The sequence below is a fragment of the Hemitrygon akajei genome, unplaced genomic scaffold (genome assembly GCF_048418815.1).
Source record: "Hemitrygon akajei unplaced genomic scaffold, sHemAka1.3 Scf000049, whole genome shotgun sequence".
Lineage (NCBI taxonomy): Eukaryota > Metazoa > Chordata > Chondrichthyes > Myliobatiformes > Dasyatidae > Hemitrygon > Hemitrygon akajei.
The window spans coordinates 2011240-2024617 of NW_027331935.1; the positions used below are offsets into that span (position 1 = coordinate 2011240).

Sequence of the window (13378 nt, forward strand, 5' to 3'; positions counted from 1 at the left end):
AGTGTTTCAGTTCCTGTGGGACCAGGCACCCATGCAGCTCATTGGGAACAGGGAACAATACCAATGGAGAGAGACAACTGAGCCAGATCACAGGTTGGAGATGGCAGAACTGCCCCTATGTTATAGAGACAGGAAGAGCATCAGAGAGTTTGATTGACATTACAGATACCAGCACTGTGCCCAGTTAGAAGATGATTTCTCTCTCCAACTTGGGTTGAACTTCACTGTAACAGTGTGATGTCAGCTCACACCTTGCCAACTCAAGTGATCTCATCTGAAATGTCCCACACCTATTGATTGATTTTGTAAATCTTTTTACAGGTTAAATATGACAAGGAATTTGTCTATGGGAATCTCGAACACAACGCACCAGTTTTGCTGTCTCTGTCCAGATATTTAAGAAGAGGAGCAAGGGATTCACTCCGTCATCAGACCAACATGGGGGGAACGCATTCACCTGCTCAGACAGTGGGAACGGATTCACTCGGTCATTTCAACTGAAGGTACATCAGCAAGTTCACACTGGACAAGGCCATTCACCTGTTGTAAGTGTGAGAAGGGATTCAGTCAGTTATCCCATTTGTGGACACACCAGTCAGTTCACACTGTGCAGAGGCTGGTCATTTGCTGAATTTGTGGGGAAGGATTCACTCGATCATCTGACCGAATGGCACACCAGCAAGCTCACAGTGGAGAGAGGCTGTTCACCTGCTCAGACTGTGGGAAGGGATTCACTCGCTCATCTAAACTGAAGATACATCAGCGAGTTTACACTGGGGAGAGACCATTTACCTGCTCAGACTCTGGGAAGGGATTCACTGGATCATCCCACCTACAGTTGCACAGGTCTGTTCACACTGGGGAGAGGCCGTTCACTTGCTCAGACTGTGGGAAGGGATTCACGTTTTCATCCCAACTGAAGGTACATCAGCGAGTTCACACTGGAGAGAGGCCATTCAACTGCTCAGACTGTGGGAAGGGATTCACTCAGTCATCTGAACTGAAGGTACATCAGCGAGTTCACACTGGGGAGAGGCCGTTCATCTGCTCGGACTGTGGGAAGGGATACACTTCTTCGTACCAACTGAAGGTACATCAGCGAGTTCACACTGGAGAGAGGCCATTCACCTGCTCAGTGTGTGGGAAGGGTTTCACTCAGTCATCTGTACTGAAGGTACATCAGCGAGTTCACACTGGAGAGAGGCCATTCACCTGCTCAGTGTGTGGGAAGGGATTCACTCAGTCATCTGAACTGAAGGTACATCAGAGAGTTCACACTGGGGAGAGGCCGTTCACCTGCTCAGTCTGTGGGAAGGGATTCACTCAGTCATCTGTACTGAAGGTACATCAGCGAGTTCACACCGGAGAGAGGCCGTTCACCTGCTCAGACTGTGGGAAGGGATTCACTTGCTCATCTAAACTGACGGTACATCAGCTAGTTCACACTGGGGAGAGGCCATTCACCTGCTCAGTGTGTGGGAAGGGATTCACTCAGTCATCTGAACTGAAGGTACATCAGCGAGTCCACACCGGGGAGAGGCCATTCACCTGCTCAGACTGCGGGAAGGGATTCACTCGCTCATCTGATCTGAAGGCACACCAGCGAGTTCACACTGGGGAGAGGCCGTTCAGCTGCTCAGACTGTGGGAAGGGATTCACTTGCTCATCCCAACTGAGGGTACATCAGCGAGTTCACACTGGAGAGAGGCCGTTCACCTGCTCAGTGTGTGGGAAGGGATTCACTCAGTCATCTCAGCTGATGATGCACCAGTCAGTTCACACTGGCGAGAGGCCATTCGCTTGCTCAGACTGTGGGAAGCTATTCACTTCTTTGTCCCAACTGAAGGTACATCAGCGAGTTCACAGTGGGGAGAGGCCATTCACTTGCTCAGACTGTGGGAAGGGATTCACTTCTTCGTCCCAACTGAAGGTACATCAGCGAGTTCACACTGGTGAGTGGCCGTTCACCTGCTCAGACTGTGGGAAGGGATTTGCTCTGTCATCTCACCTACTAACACATCGGAGAGTTCACACTAGGGAGAAGCCGTTCACCTGCTCAGACTGTGGGAAGGGATTTTCTCAGTCATCTAAACTGAAGGTACATCAGCGAGTTCACACTGGGGAGAGACCGTTCACCTGCTCATATTGTGGGAAGGGATTCACTCAGTCATCCATCCTAATGACACACCAGCAAGTTCACAGTGGCGAGCGGCCATTCACCTGCTCAAACTGTGGGAAGGGATTCACTCGGTCATCTCATCTACAGAGTCATCAGTCAGTTCACACTGGGGAGTGGCCCTTCACCTGCTCAGACTGTGGGAAGGGATTCACTTGCTCATCTAAACTGAAGGTACATCAGCGAGTTCACACTGGGAGAGGCCGTTCACCAGCTCAGTGTGTGGGAAGGGATTGACTCAGTCATCTCATCTACAGACACACAATCAAGTTCACACAGGAGAGAGGCCGATCAGCTGCTGAAACTTTGGGAAGTAATTCTGTCAGCAAAACCAACCAAATGTGCATCATTGAGTTCACAGTGGGGAGAGGCCGTTCACCTGCTGTGAATGTGGGGAGCGATTCACTCAGTCATTTAACCTTATGTAACTCTTGCTTCAGCTAGCAACTTAATATAGGGGGTGATAGCCCCTGAGCTTGGCCAAATATAAGCAATCTCGTTTGTGTGAATGCTGCATGATGTGTCCCCTGTTCCAAATCAATACCCCAAAAATAACAAATGGTACACAATATGCGATTAAACAATTGAGCTATTTAATTCTTATTTTGACTATAGGATTAGTAAAGGAAACAAAGAAAAGTAAAAGGGCCCTTTCTTTCCATTCGTGTCTTCTCATCTCTCCCTGGCAAAAGACCATAAAAATCTACCTTCCAGACTCACAGGAAAGAACAATATCTCTCTCATTGGATAGCTAGGCACAGCAAAATCCTGTTATTTCTAGTCATAAGCTAAACATTGCTGCTGCAGAGAAACCATTAGCTCAGCAGTGAAACATAACAGAGAGACCATTACGTTAGCAGTGAAATCTCACAAAATGTTACACTTGTGACACACTACCGGGTTCACACTGGGAAGAAAGTTTCAATAAGCTGCATGCTGGATATTTGTCCATCACTGTTGCTAAAGCTATTTTGAGAGTGACTATCGGTGCTGAACTCTACAATTATTGCTGCTGCTCACCACATCCAGTTCTGGGCATGGGAGGAGTTTCTTCTACTGCATATTCACCTTTAATGGGACTGGAGATTAAAATTGACTGGGGTGGAGTGTGGCCAGTGAAGAAGTGGAGCTTTGAGGCTTTGGCTCAAGTAGTTTTGGCAGATGGATTGTGCAATCAAGATTTGAATAGCTCCTGGAGGCTGCGCCTGTCTGTGAATGGAGTAACAGCAGTTTCTGAGCTGCTCCTAGTTTTGTCCCTTTCCCCCTAGTTTAAACTGAATTTAATATCTTCAGTTGCTGATTCTTGAAGGGGAACCATATGTCTTTGAGGAGTGGGAAATACTTGTCTGAACCTAGTGATAAAGGCAACGGGAAAGGAAAGATGCAAAAGGAAGGATCTGATGAAATGCCATTGTGGGCTGAAGATATGGCTTGGACGCAGTTCATTTAAAGACAAACTTGAAAAGAATAGTAATGAAATGATGTCATTTCTGGGAAAACTTAAGGATCTGGAAGCTCAAGTCACTACACACAAAGAGGAATTGAAGATAATTAAGCAAAAATTGCTTGAAAGTAAAATAAAGTAAAACTCGTTTGGAATGATATCGAAATAAGATTATAGACCTGGAAACTAGGTCTCGCCGAAGGAGTATACAAATTGTTGGGCTGCAGGAAGGAGTTGAAAATGGAGATTTAACTGCTTACATGGGTAAGCTTTTTCATACCTTATTTCCTTCTATATTATCACAGCCGCCTACTGTAGAAAGAGCAGACAGAACTTTTACTTCGAGATCTCAAGATCCAAATAAACCAAGGGCTGTTCTGGTTTGTTCTCATTATTTTAGGATTAAAGGTCAAATAATGTGACAGGCAAGAAAACAGAGTTTTTAGATTTGAGACATCTGAGCTCGGTTTTTATGAAGATTTTTCTAAGGAGGTAATGGAACAAAGATTAAAATTTGCTCTGGTAATGAAACATGCATATGATAAGAAATTGTTTCCTTCCTTGCGTCACCCAACAAGGATTAAAGTTTTTCCTCCTGATTCTCCTCCTCGTACATTTTGTGATCCTAAAGTTGCCCTGCCGTTTGTTTAAACTATACCTGCTGTGACTGCCGATTGAACTGTCTGGCAGATTATCTGCATAATAACATTTCGGAAAGAAGATTTATGAAGGCTACTTGGACATTTCATTGAGAGACTATTAAAAGAACATTAGGGGACTTGTTTATTATTGCATACCATTGTTGTTTTTGGTAAGAAGATTTATGGTTCAAGTATGACTGTTTAAATGGTTATTTGGACATTCGATGGAGAAAAAGAACATAAAAGGACTTACTCCTTTAACCTAATATCTGGTTTGATATTTTTTGTGGTTTTTTTTCTTAATTAACTAACTGGTAGTTTTTCCTACTAATGGGGCTATTTCCTTCTCTTATATATACTTAGCGGAGGTTTCAATTATTTGTATACTATTAGTTTTAAAGATTGTGTTGATCTATTATTAAACACTATGCTTGGTTTCTCTAGGTAATATGTTTTAGATTTTAATAACTGCTTATTTTTTAAATTCTTTTCAATATATTAGTATGTTTTTTATATAATGAATATTATTGCATCTTATAACTGAATTTAAAGCTTTTTTTGGGGATTTAATGTTAAGTTTAAGATGGAGCTGTTTTTTACTTTTTAAGAGATAACAATTTTTTGGTGTCCTCTTTGTTTAAAAAAAGATTAAATATAAACATGGGATAGTTTGTAGATGCTGGAATGTAAACATTTTCCTTTGTTGAGACTTTGTCGTTCCTCTTACAAGGTCAGTGGGTTTCATTTTTTAACTGGGGGAGGGATAGAGAAGCTTTTTTAATCTTTTTTTTCAGACAGACAGAGCAGTCTTGGCTGTGTTTTCTGTCATAGGGTGCCTGCTTTTTCTGGGCTGTGGGGGGAGTGGGATGGAGTTAGAATGAGGGTTTTTTTCCCCATTGGGTGGTTCTGGAGCATGCGTGTTTTCTGTGTGGTTGTATTCTCCATCGCCACCATTTTTGATCATCCCGTATTGGTATGTGCCAATTGGTATGTGTAAAGTAGAATAAAATTATAGTATGGAATCTAAACAGATTAATGTAATAAGTTAGAATGTACATGGTTGGAATCATCCGATCAAATGAAAAAAGACTTTTAAAATCATTAATCGATTTCAACCTGATACAATTTTTGCCCAGTAGACGCATATCAAGGCGGGAGATCAAAATAGGTTTTTTGGATCGTGGAAGACTTTGCAATTTCACTTCACTTCTCAAAGTAAAACTAAAGAAGTGTCTGTTTTTTATTAAATCCAGTATTTTGTTCATTCAAGAGGATATTAAGTCAGATTCTTTAGTGGATTTTTAATTGATAAAGGAGTAATTTGTAACAGAAAAGCTGTTTTGGTCAATTTGTACGGTCCTAACTTAGATGATCTTTTTTTAAAAAATGTATTTTCTGTACTGCCTCATTTAAATGAATGTATGTTGATAATGGGCGGGGATTTTAACTGTTGTTTAAATCCTTTGATTGACAAGAGCTCAACCTACCAGCAACTTCCAAATCACTCCGCATTACTTATTAATTCCTTTTTGACTGATTTTTGGATTGATTGGATTATGCAGGTATTTACACCCTGATGATAGAGAATATTCTTTTTTGTCACATGTTTATAGAAAATATTCAAGGAACGATTATATCATAGTTGACCTTTGCTTCTTGCCCAGTGTTAAGAATTGTGAATATGACACTATCGCTGTATCTGCTCATGCAGCTTTCAGTTTGTCTTTCGAATTCGATGATGCCATCCTTGCCCACCCACCTTGGCGCCTGTCTCAGACATCATTGCAGAATTCAGACTTTGTTAGCTTCATTGAAAACCAGGTAAAATATTTTTTTCTTTTTAATGTTATAGGGGGTACATCTAAATTAATCATATGGGATACATTTAAAGCATTTTAAGGTGGTCAGATCATTTCTTCTTCTGCTAACCTGAAAAAACAGACTAAAGTAGAATTAGATAAGATTACAAAACAAGTTACTTAGATAATATTTATGCAATTTCCCCTGATATTGACTTATTTAAACAATGGATGGAACTTCAATCACAATATAATTTATTATTAACTCATCCTATTGACGGCTATTTGCTTAAGCTAAAAAGTCAATTTTATATGTTTTGAGATAAAAATAACAAACTGCTTGCATCTCAATTAAAAATGGCCAGAGCCAAAAGGCAAATTTTGAAAATCTGTAGGAAAGATGGTACCCTGACTTGGGAATATGAAGACATTAATAAGATTTTTCAAGATTTTTATGCTGAACTTTATAAATCTAAATTTCTGGTAGATTCTTCTAAAATGAATTTTTTTTTTACAAAAGATTGTTTTTCCTCGAATTTCTGTTAAGGATCAAAAAACTCTTGATGCCCAAATTACTGAAGCCAAAATTCATAAAGCTATTTTTTCAATGCCATCTGGTAAGGCCCCTGGACTTGATGGGTACCCTGTAGAATTATATTAAAAAATTGGAAAATTGCTCTCGCCGTATATGTAGGAAATGTTTAAGGACTCTTTTGTGAAAGGCGATTTACACTTTACTTTTTAAGACGCTTCTATTGCTTTAATTCTTAAAAAGGATAAAGGTCCTTCTGATTGTGCCTCATATAGACCTATTTCATTATTGAATGTTGATGCTCAGATCCTGTCAAAGATAACGGCCAATTGGTTGGAAAATTTTTGGGTAAAGTTATTTTTAAAGATCAAACAGGCTTTATAAATGGCCGTTATTCCTTTTCAAATGTTTGGAGATTATTTAACGTTATATACCCATCTTCTTTTAAAATTCCACAATGTGTCATCTCTTTCGATGCTGAAAAAGCGTTCGATCGAGTTGCATGGAAATATTTATTTAATGTTTTAGAGAAATTTGGTTTTGGTGTTAATTTAAATAATTGGATTAGAATGATATATAAAACTCCTATTGCCTCTGTTATTACTAATAATTGTAGATCTCATTTTTCAGTTTTCATGGAGGACAAGACAAAGTTGTCTATTAAGTCCTTTGTTATTTAACTTAAAATTAGAATCCCTTGGTATCACTCTTCGTGTAGCTAAAGATATTCATGGGATTCTTGTGAATGAGATTTCTCTTTATGCTGACGATTTTCTGGTTTATGTATCTAATCCCGAGGAATCTCCCTGCCTTGCTAAAATTATTTAATGAATTTGGAGATTTTTCTGGATATAAAATAAATTTTAATAAAAATGAACTGTTTCCTTTAAATGAATCTGTTTCTATATATGGTAATACTCCTTTCAACATTATGGATTCTTTTAGATATTTATGCGTTATAATCTCTAAAAAAAATAAGGATCTTTACAAAGCTAATTTTGTTCCCTGAGTAGATTCTATGAAGTATTTATTTAGTGGTTGGAACCCACTTACATTTTCACTTGTTGGTCACATCCATGTAGTCAAAATGCTAATTTTGCCAAAAATGTTATATTTATTTCAGAATATCCCTGTTTTTTTGATGAAGATGTTTTTTTGATCGGATTGATTCTATTATCTCATCTTTTATATGGAATGATAAGAGACCAAGAATTAGTAAATGTCACTTACAAAAATTGAAAAAGGATGGAGGTCTTACTTCACCTAATTTAAGAATGTATTACTGGGCTGTTAATGTGCCATATATGTCCTTTTGGTTACACTGGGTTGATAAGAAGGAACGGCCAATTTGGGTAGATTTGGAATTGAAAGCTGTGAAACAGTTTTATTTAACCTCGTTATTTGGAGCTGCTTTACAATTGGCTATACAATTAGCTAAAGTTGCTAATTTAAATTTATATCCTGTGATTAAGTATTCTTTACAAATTTGGCTCCAGTTCTGTAATTTTTTAATCTTAAAAAATGTAAACTTTGTAGTTTAATTTATTATAATTTTTTAAAGCATTCTTTGAGTGATCCAATTTTTTTACTTTGGAAAATAAAGGTATTAATTCTTTTTTGGATCTATTTAAAGAAGATAGACAATTAGTTGATAAATATTCTCTTTCGTACTCACACTTTTTACAATACCTTCAAGTTAGACATTTCTTACAAAAACATTTAACTAATTTTCCTTACATATTGAATGCCGGCTTGTTAGGTACTAATACGAGTATGAACCCTTTGATGAAGGGTTCCATTGGAAGAATTTATAAATTACTATCACAATGGGATAAGTGTCCTTTATTTAAGATTAAACAAGATTGGAAATTAATTTGACTTTTTTGACGGAGGACTGGACATGGATTCTGAAGTTGGTTAACTCTTCTTCGATTTGTGCTGTCATGCACTGATTCAATTTAAAATTGTACATCATTACTATTTGACGAAGGAGAGATTGTCTAAAAAGTTTCCTGATGTCGATAGTTATTGTGATAGATGTAAAACTGAGACAGCTGCACTGACACACATGTTTTGGTCTTGTTCTACACTGGAACAGTTCTGGAAGTCAGTTTTTTTCTACAATTTCTAAAGCACTTAAAATTAATTTACAACCTAACAAATTAACTGTACTTTTTGGAATAATTCCTGAAAATATCCAAGCTATTTCTTTGTCTGACCAATATGTTATTGCATTTGTTACATTAATAGCTAGGAGGGCAATTCTGTTGAAGTGGAAAGATACGTCGGCTCCCACTCTGTTACAGTGGTTCTTCCAAGTGATGCTCTGTCTTAGTTTGGAGAAAATTAGAAGTTTAACCTTTGAAACTGTGTTTGATTTTGAGAAAAGAAGGGGTTCATTTTCTCGTTATTAACATTTGAGTTAATTGATAATTTTCTCCACGACCTAATTGTATTTTTTTTTCTCTTTGCTGGCGGTTTGATGGTTATCTTTAGAAGCTTTTTGTATGATGCATGGCTCCGGGGTTGAGTTCTTAATATTTTTTTTCCTCACTTTTCTTTGCTTTAGTGTTTTTTTCCCTTTTTTGGTGTCACCATATTTTTCAATCTTTAAAACAATGTTTTTTTTTCTTGACACATTGTAAGTGTTATTTACTTCGATGTACTCTTGTTATTTTGGACAATAATAATGAAAAGATTTGAATAGATCAGACTCAGCAGAAAGCAGCTGATTGGGCAATCGAGGTCGGGTGACCAAGCAGTCTGATTGGGCAATCGGAAATTGAATAGCTCAACAAACAAATAAAAAGAGGGGTAGCTCAAGCGGAGCGGCCAGTGAGTGAGTGGGGCCAGAGCAGCAGTGGAGCTTTGAGGCTTTGACTCGAGAGGTTTTGGCTAGCAGAGGCGGAGGACGAACTTGCTCCCAGTGGGTAAGGCCGGGTAAGGTCCTTTAATTAATCTAATTAACTTAGGAGTTGGTGATGGAGGCAGTAGATAGGACAGTCCAGTGCTCCGATTGTAGGATGTAGGAGTCAGGGACAGCACAGTTGTCTCTGATGACTACACCAGCAAGAGAAGCATCCTGCTTCAGCTCTTGTCAAACCGAGTTAGGGAACTGGAGCTGGATGAACTTCGGATCATTCGGGAAGCAGAGGCAGTAATAGATCGAAGTTTCAGGGAGGCAGTCTCCCCTAAAAGTCAGGAGACAGGTAACTAACTGGGTGACTGTCCGGAGAGGGAGGGGGAATAGACAGAGAGAGCAGAGCACCCCTGTGGCCGTTCCCATCAACAATAAGTTTACTGTTTTGGATATTGTTGGTGGAGATGACCTACCTGGGACAAGTTGTAGTGGTCGTGTCTCTGGCACAGTGACTGGCCCCTTTGCTGAGAAAGGAAGGAGGGAAAAGAGGAGAGCAGTAGTGATTGGAGATTCGATAGTTAGGGGGACAGATAAGAGGTTCTGTGGGAAAGATCGAGAATCCTGGATGGTGTGTTGCCTCCCTGGTGCCAGGGTCCGTGATATCTTGGATCGAGTTCTTGGTATTCTCAGGAAAGAGGGTGAGCAGTCAGCTGTGGTCCAAGTGGGGACCAATGACATAGATAGGAGTAGGGATGAGGTCCTGAAGAAGGAATATAGAGAGTTAATATTAAAGTTAAAAAGCAAGGGTGGGAATCTCAGGATTGCTGCCTGTGCCACGAGGCAGAGAGGGGAGGAACTGGAAGTCATGTCAGTTGAATGGGTGGCTGAAGAGTTAGTGCAGGGGACAGGGGTTCAGACTTCTGGAACATTGGGATCTCTTCTGGGAAAGGTCTGACCTGCACAAAGTGGACCGGCTGCACCTGAACTGGAAAGGGACCAATATCCTGGCGGCCAGGTTTGTTAGAGCTGTTGGAGAGGGTTTAAATTAGTTTGGCAGGGGGTGGGAGTCAGAATGTGAGAGCAGAGATTAGGGTACAAGGACAAGGGAATGATGCTATGTGTTCTGAGATGGTGAGGAAGGACAGGCAGGCGATAAAACATAAATGTAGCCACAAAGAGGTTGAAATGTGTCTATTTCAATGCTAAGAGTATTAGGAATAAAGTGGATGAACTTAGAGCATGGATCAGTATGTAGAGTTATGATACTGGCCGTTACTGAAACCTGGCTGGAGGAAGGACAGCATTGGCTGATGGAGGTACCGAGGTTGAGGTGTTTTAAAAGGAATAGGATGGGAGGTAGAAAGGGGGGGGGGGGGGAGAGTAGCATTACTGGTCAGGGATAGTTTCACGTCTATAGAAAAGGGAGGACACTGCAGAGGGAGTGTCCATTGAGTCGGTGTGTGTTTAAGTCAGAAATAGGAAGGGAACAATCGCGTGTGCTGGGAGTAGTCTATATGCCCCCAAATAGCCCTCGGGACACCGAGGAGCAGATAAGCAGGCAGATTTTAGAATGGTGCAAGAAATACAGGGTTGTAGTTATGGGTGATTTCAACTTCCCTCATATTGATTGACACCACCTGACTGCAAGGGGGATAGATGAGGCTGAATTTGTCAGGTGTGTTCAAGAAGGATTCCCGATACAGTATGTGGACCGGCAGATGAGAGGAAAAGCCATACTAGGTCTAGTTCTAGGTAATGATCCTGATCAGGTGGCAGAGCATTTTGGTGAGAGTGACCTCAACTCCCTTAGCTTCAGCATTGCTATGGAAAAGGATAAAAACAGGCAATGGGAAAGTGCTTAACTGGGGAATGGCTAACTGAAGGAATGAGGCAGGAACTAGCGGGAGTAAATTGGAAACAGATGTTCAAAGGTGAAAGCACAGAAGTCATGTGGAGGAAGTTTAGGGAACACTTGTGCTGGGTTCAGGATAGGTTTGTCCCACTGAGGAAAGGAAAAAATGGTAGGAAAAGGGAGCCGTGGCTGACAAAACATGTGAGGCAACTCGTCAAGAGAAAGAAGAAAGCATATGTTAGATATAAGAAGCAGGAAGCAGGAGAGGCTCATGAGAAATTTGGGATAGCCAGGAAGGAGCTTAAGAAAGGATTTAGGAGAGCTTGAAGGGGGCATAAAAAGGCCTTGGCATCTAGGATTAAGGAAAACCCCAAGGTGTTCTATGCGAATGTGAAGAGCAACGATGACAAGAATGAAGATGGGGCCGCAAAAGGATAAAGAGGTCAACATGTGCCTGGAGGTGCAGGAGGTTGGAGAGTTCCTCAATGGATACTTTGCTTGAGTATTCATAAGTGAAAAGGATCTTGATCAGGGTGAGGTCGAAATAGAACAGGCCTGTGTGCTGGAGAATGTGGAGATTAAGGAAGAGGAAGTGTTGGATCTTCTTAAAAACCACAAATCCCCAGGTCCGGACGAGATATACCCCAGGTTGCTGTGGCAAGTAAGAGAAGAGATCGCTGGAGCAGTAGCTATGATCTTTGAATCCTCTTTGGCTGCACGGGAGGTGCTGGAGGATTGGAAAACGGCTAATGTAGTTTCCTTGTCAAAAAAGGTAACAAGAGAAACCTGGTGAGACCTGGTATAGACCGGAGAGTCTTACGTCGGTGGTCTGCAAACTATTGGAAAGGATTCTTAAGGATAGGATCTACGAGCATTTGGAGAAGTACAGTCTACTCAAGGAGAGTCAACATAGCTTTATGAAGGGAAGATCGTGCCTCACGGGCCCAATTGAGTTTTTTGAAGAGGTAACAAAATAAATTGATGAGGGTAGGGCGGTAGATGTCGTCTACATCGATTTTAACAAGGCATTTGACAAGGTACCCCGCGAAAGACTCATCCAGAAAGTCATGAGGCATGGGATCCGTGGATCCTTGCTGTTTGGATAAAAAAATGGTTACTGGAGGAAAGCAGGGGTTAGTTGTGGAAGGAAAGTATTCTGCTGGAGGTCTGTGACTAGTGGAGTGCTGCAAGGATCAGTCCTGGGACCCCTGCTCTTTGTGATGTTTATAAATGACCTGGATGAAGACGCAGGAGGATGGGTGAGTAAGTTTGTGGATGACACGAAGATTGGAGGAGTTGTGGATGGAGCTGTAGGTTGTCGAAGGTTACAAGAGGGTATGTACAGGATGCAGAGTTGGCCAGAATAGTGGCAGATGGAGTTCAATCCGATTAAGTGTGCGGTGATGCATTTTAGAAGGACAAACCAGAAGGCTGAGTACAGGGTTAATGGTCAGTTACTTAAGAGTGTGTATGAACAGAGGGACATTGGCGTTCAAATCTATTCATCCCTCACGGTCGCTGCACAGATTAATAGAATAGTTAAGAAGGCCTATGGGATGCTCGGCTTCTTTAATAGGGGGATTGAGTTCAAGAGTAGAGAGGTCATGTTGCAACTCTACTAAACTTTGGTGAGACTACACTTAAGGTATTATTTTCCATTCTGGTCACCTCATTATAGGAAGGATGTGGAAGGTATGGAGAGGGTGCAGAGGAGATTTACAAGGACATTGCCTGGATTGGAAAACAAGTGTTATGAGGCATGGTTAGCACAGCTGGAACTTTTTTCTTTGGAGCATAGAAGGATGAGAGGGGTCTTTATAGAGGTCTACATGATTATGAGAGGCATAGATAAGGTGCTGGCCAGTACCTGTTTCCCAGGGCACGAATAGCAAACACCAGAGGGCAGACATACACAGTTAAGTTAAGGGAGAGACGTTTATGGGCGACATCAGGGGTAATTTTTTTTTACACAGAGGGTTGTGAGTGCCTGGAATGACTTGCCAGGGATTGTGGTGGAGGCTAAAACATTAGGGGTATTTAAGAGCCTCTTGCACAGGCAAATGAATGAAAGAGA

General features: G+C 40.8%; 1 protein-coding gene across 1 annotated transcript; it reads left to right on the forward strand.

The window, feature by feature from the left end:
- The first annotated feature begins 459 nt into the window (after window positions 1–459).
- Window positions 460–5493, forward strand: LOC140720978 (uncharacterized). Its single transcript, XM_073035841.1, has one exon. It carries the CDS (start codon window positions 668–670, stop codon window positions 2411–2413), a length of 1746 nt encoding a protein of 581 aa, XP_072891942.1. The 5' UTR covers window positions 460–667; the 3' UTR covers window positions 2414–5493.
- Window positions 5494–13378: the final 7885 nt, after the last annotated feature.

Excerpts from the sequence above, each read along its gene's own strand:
- LOC140720978 (XM_073035841.1), top strand. The coding sequence starts at position 668 with ATGGCACACCAGCAAGCTCACAGTGGAGAGAGGCTGTTCACCTGCTCA.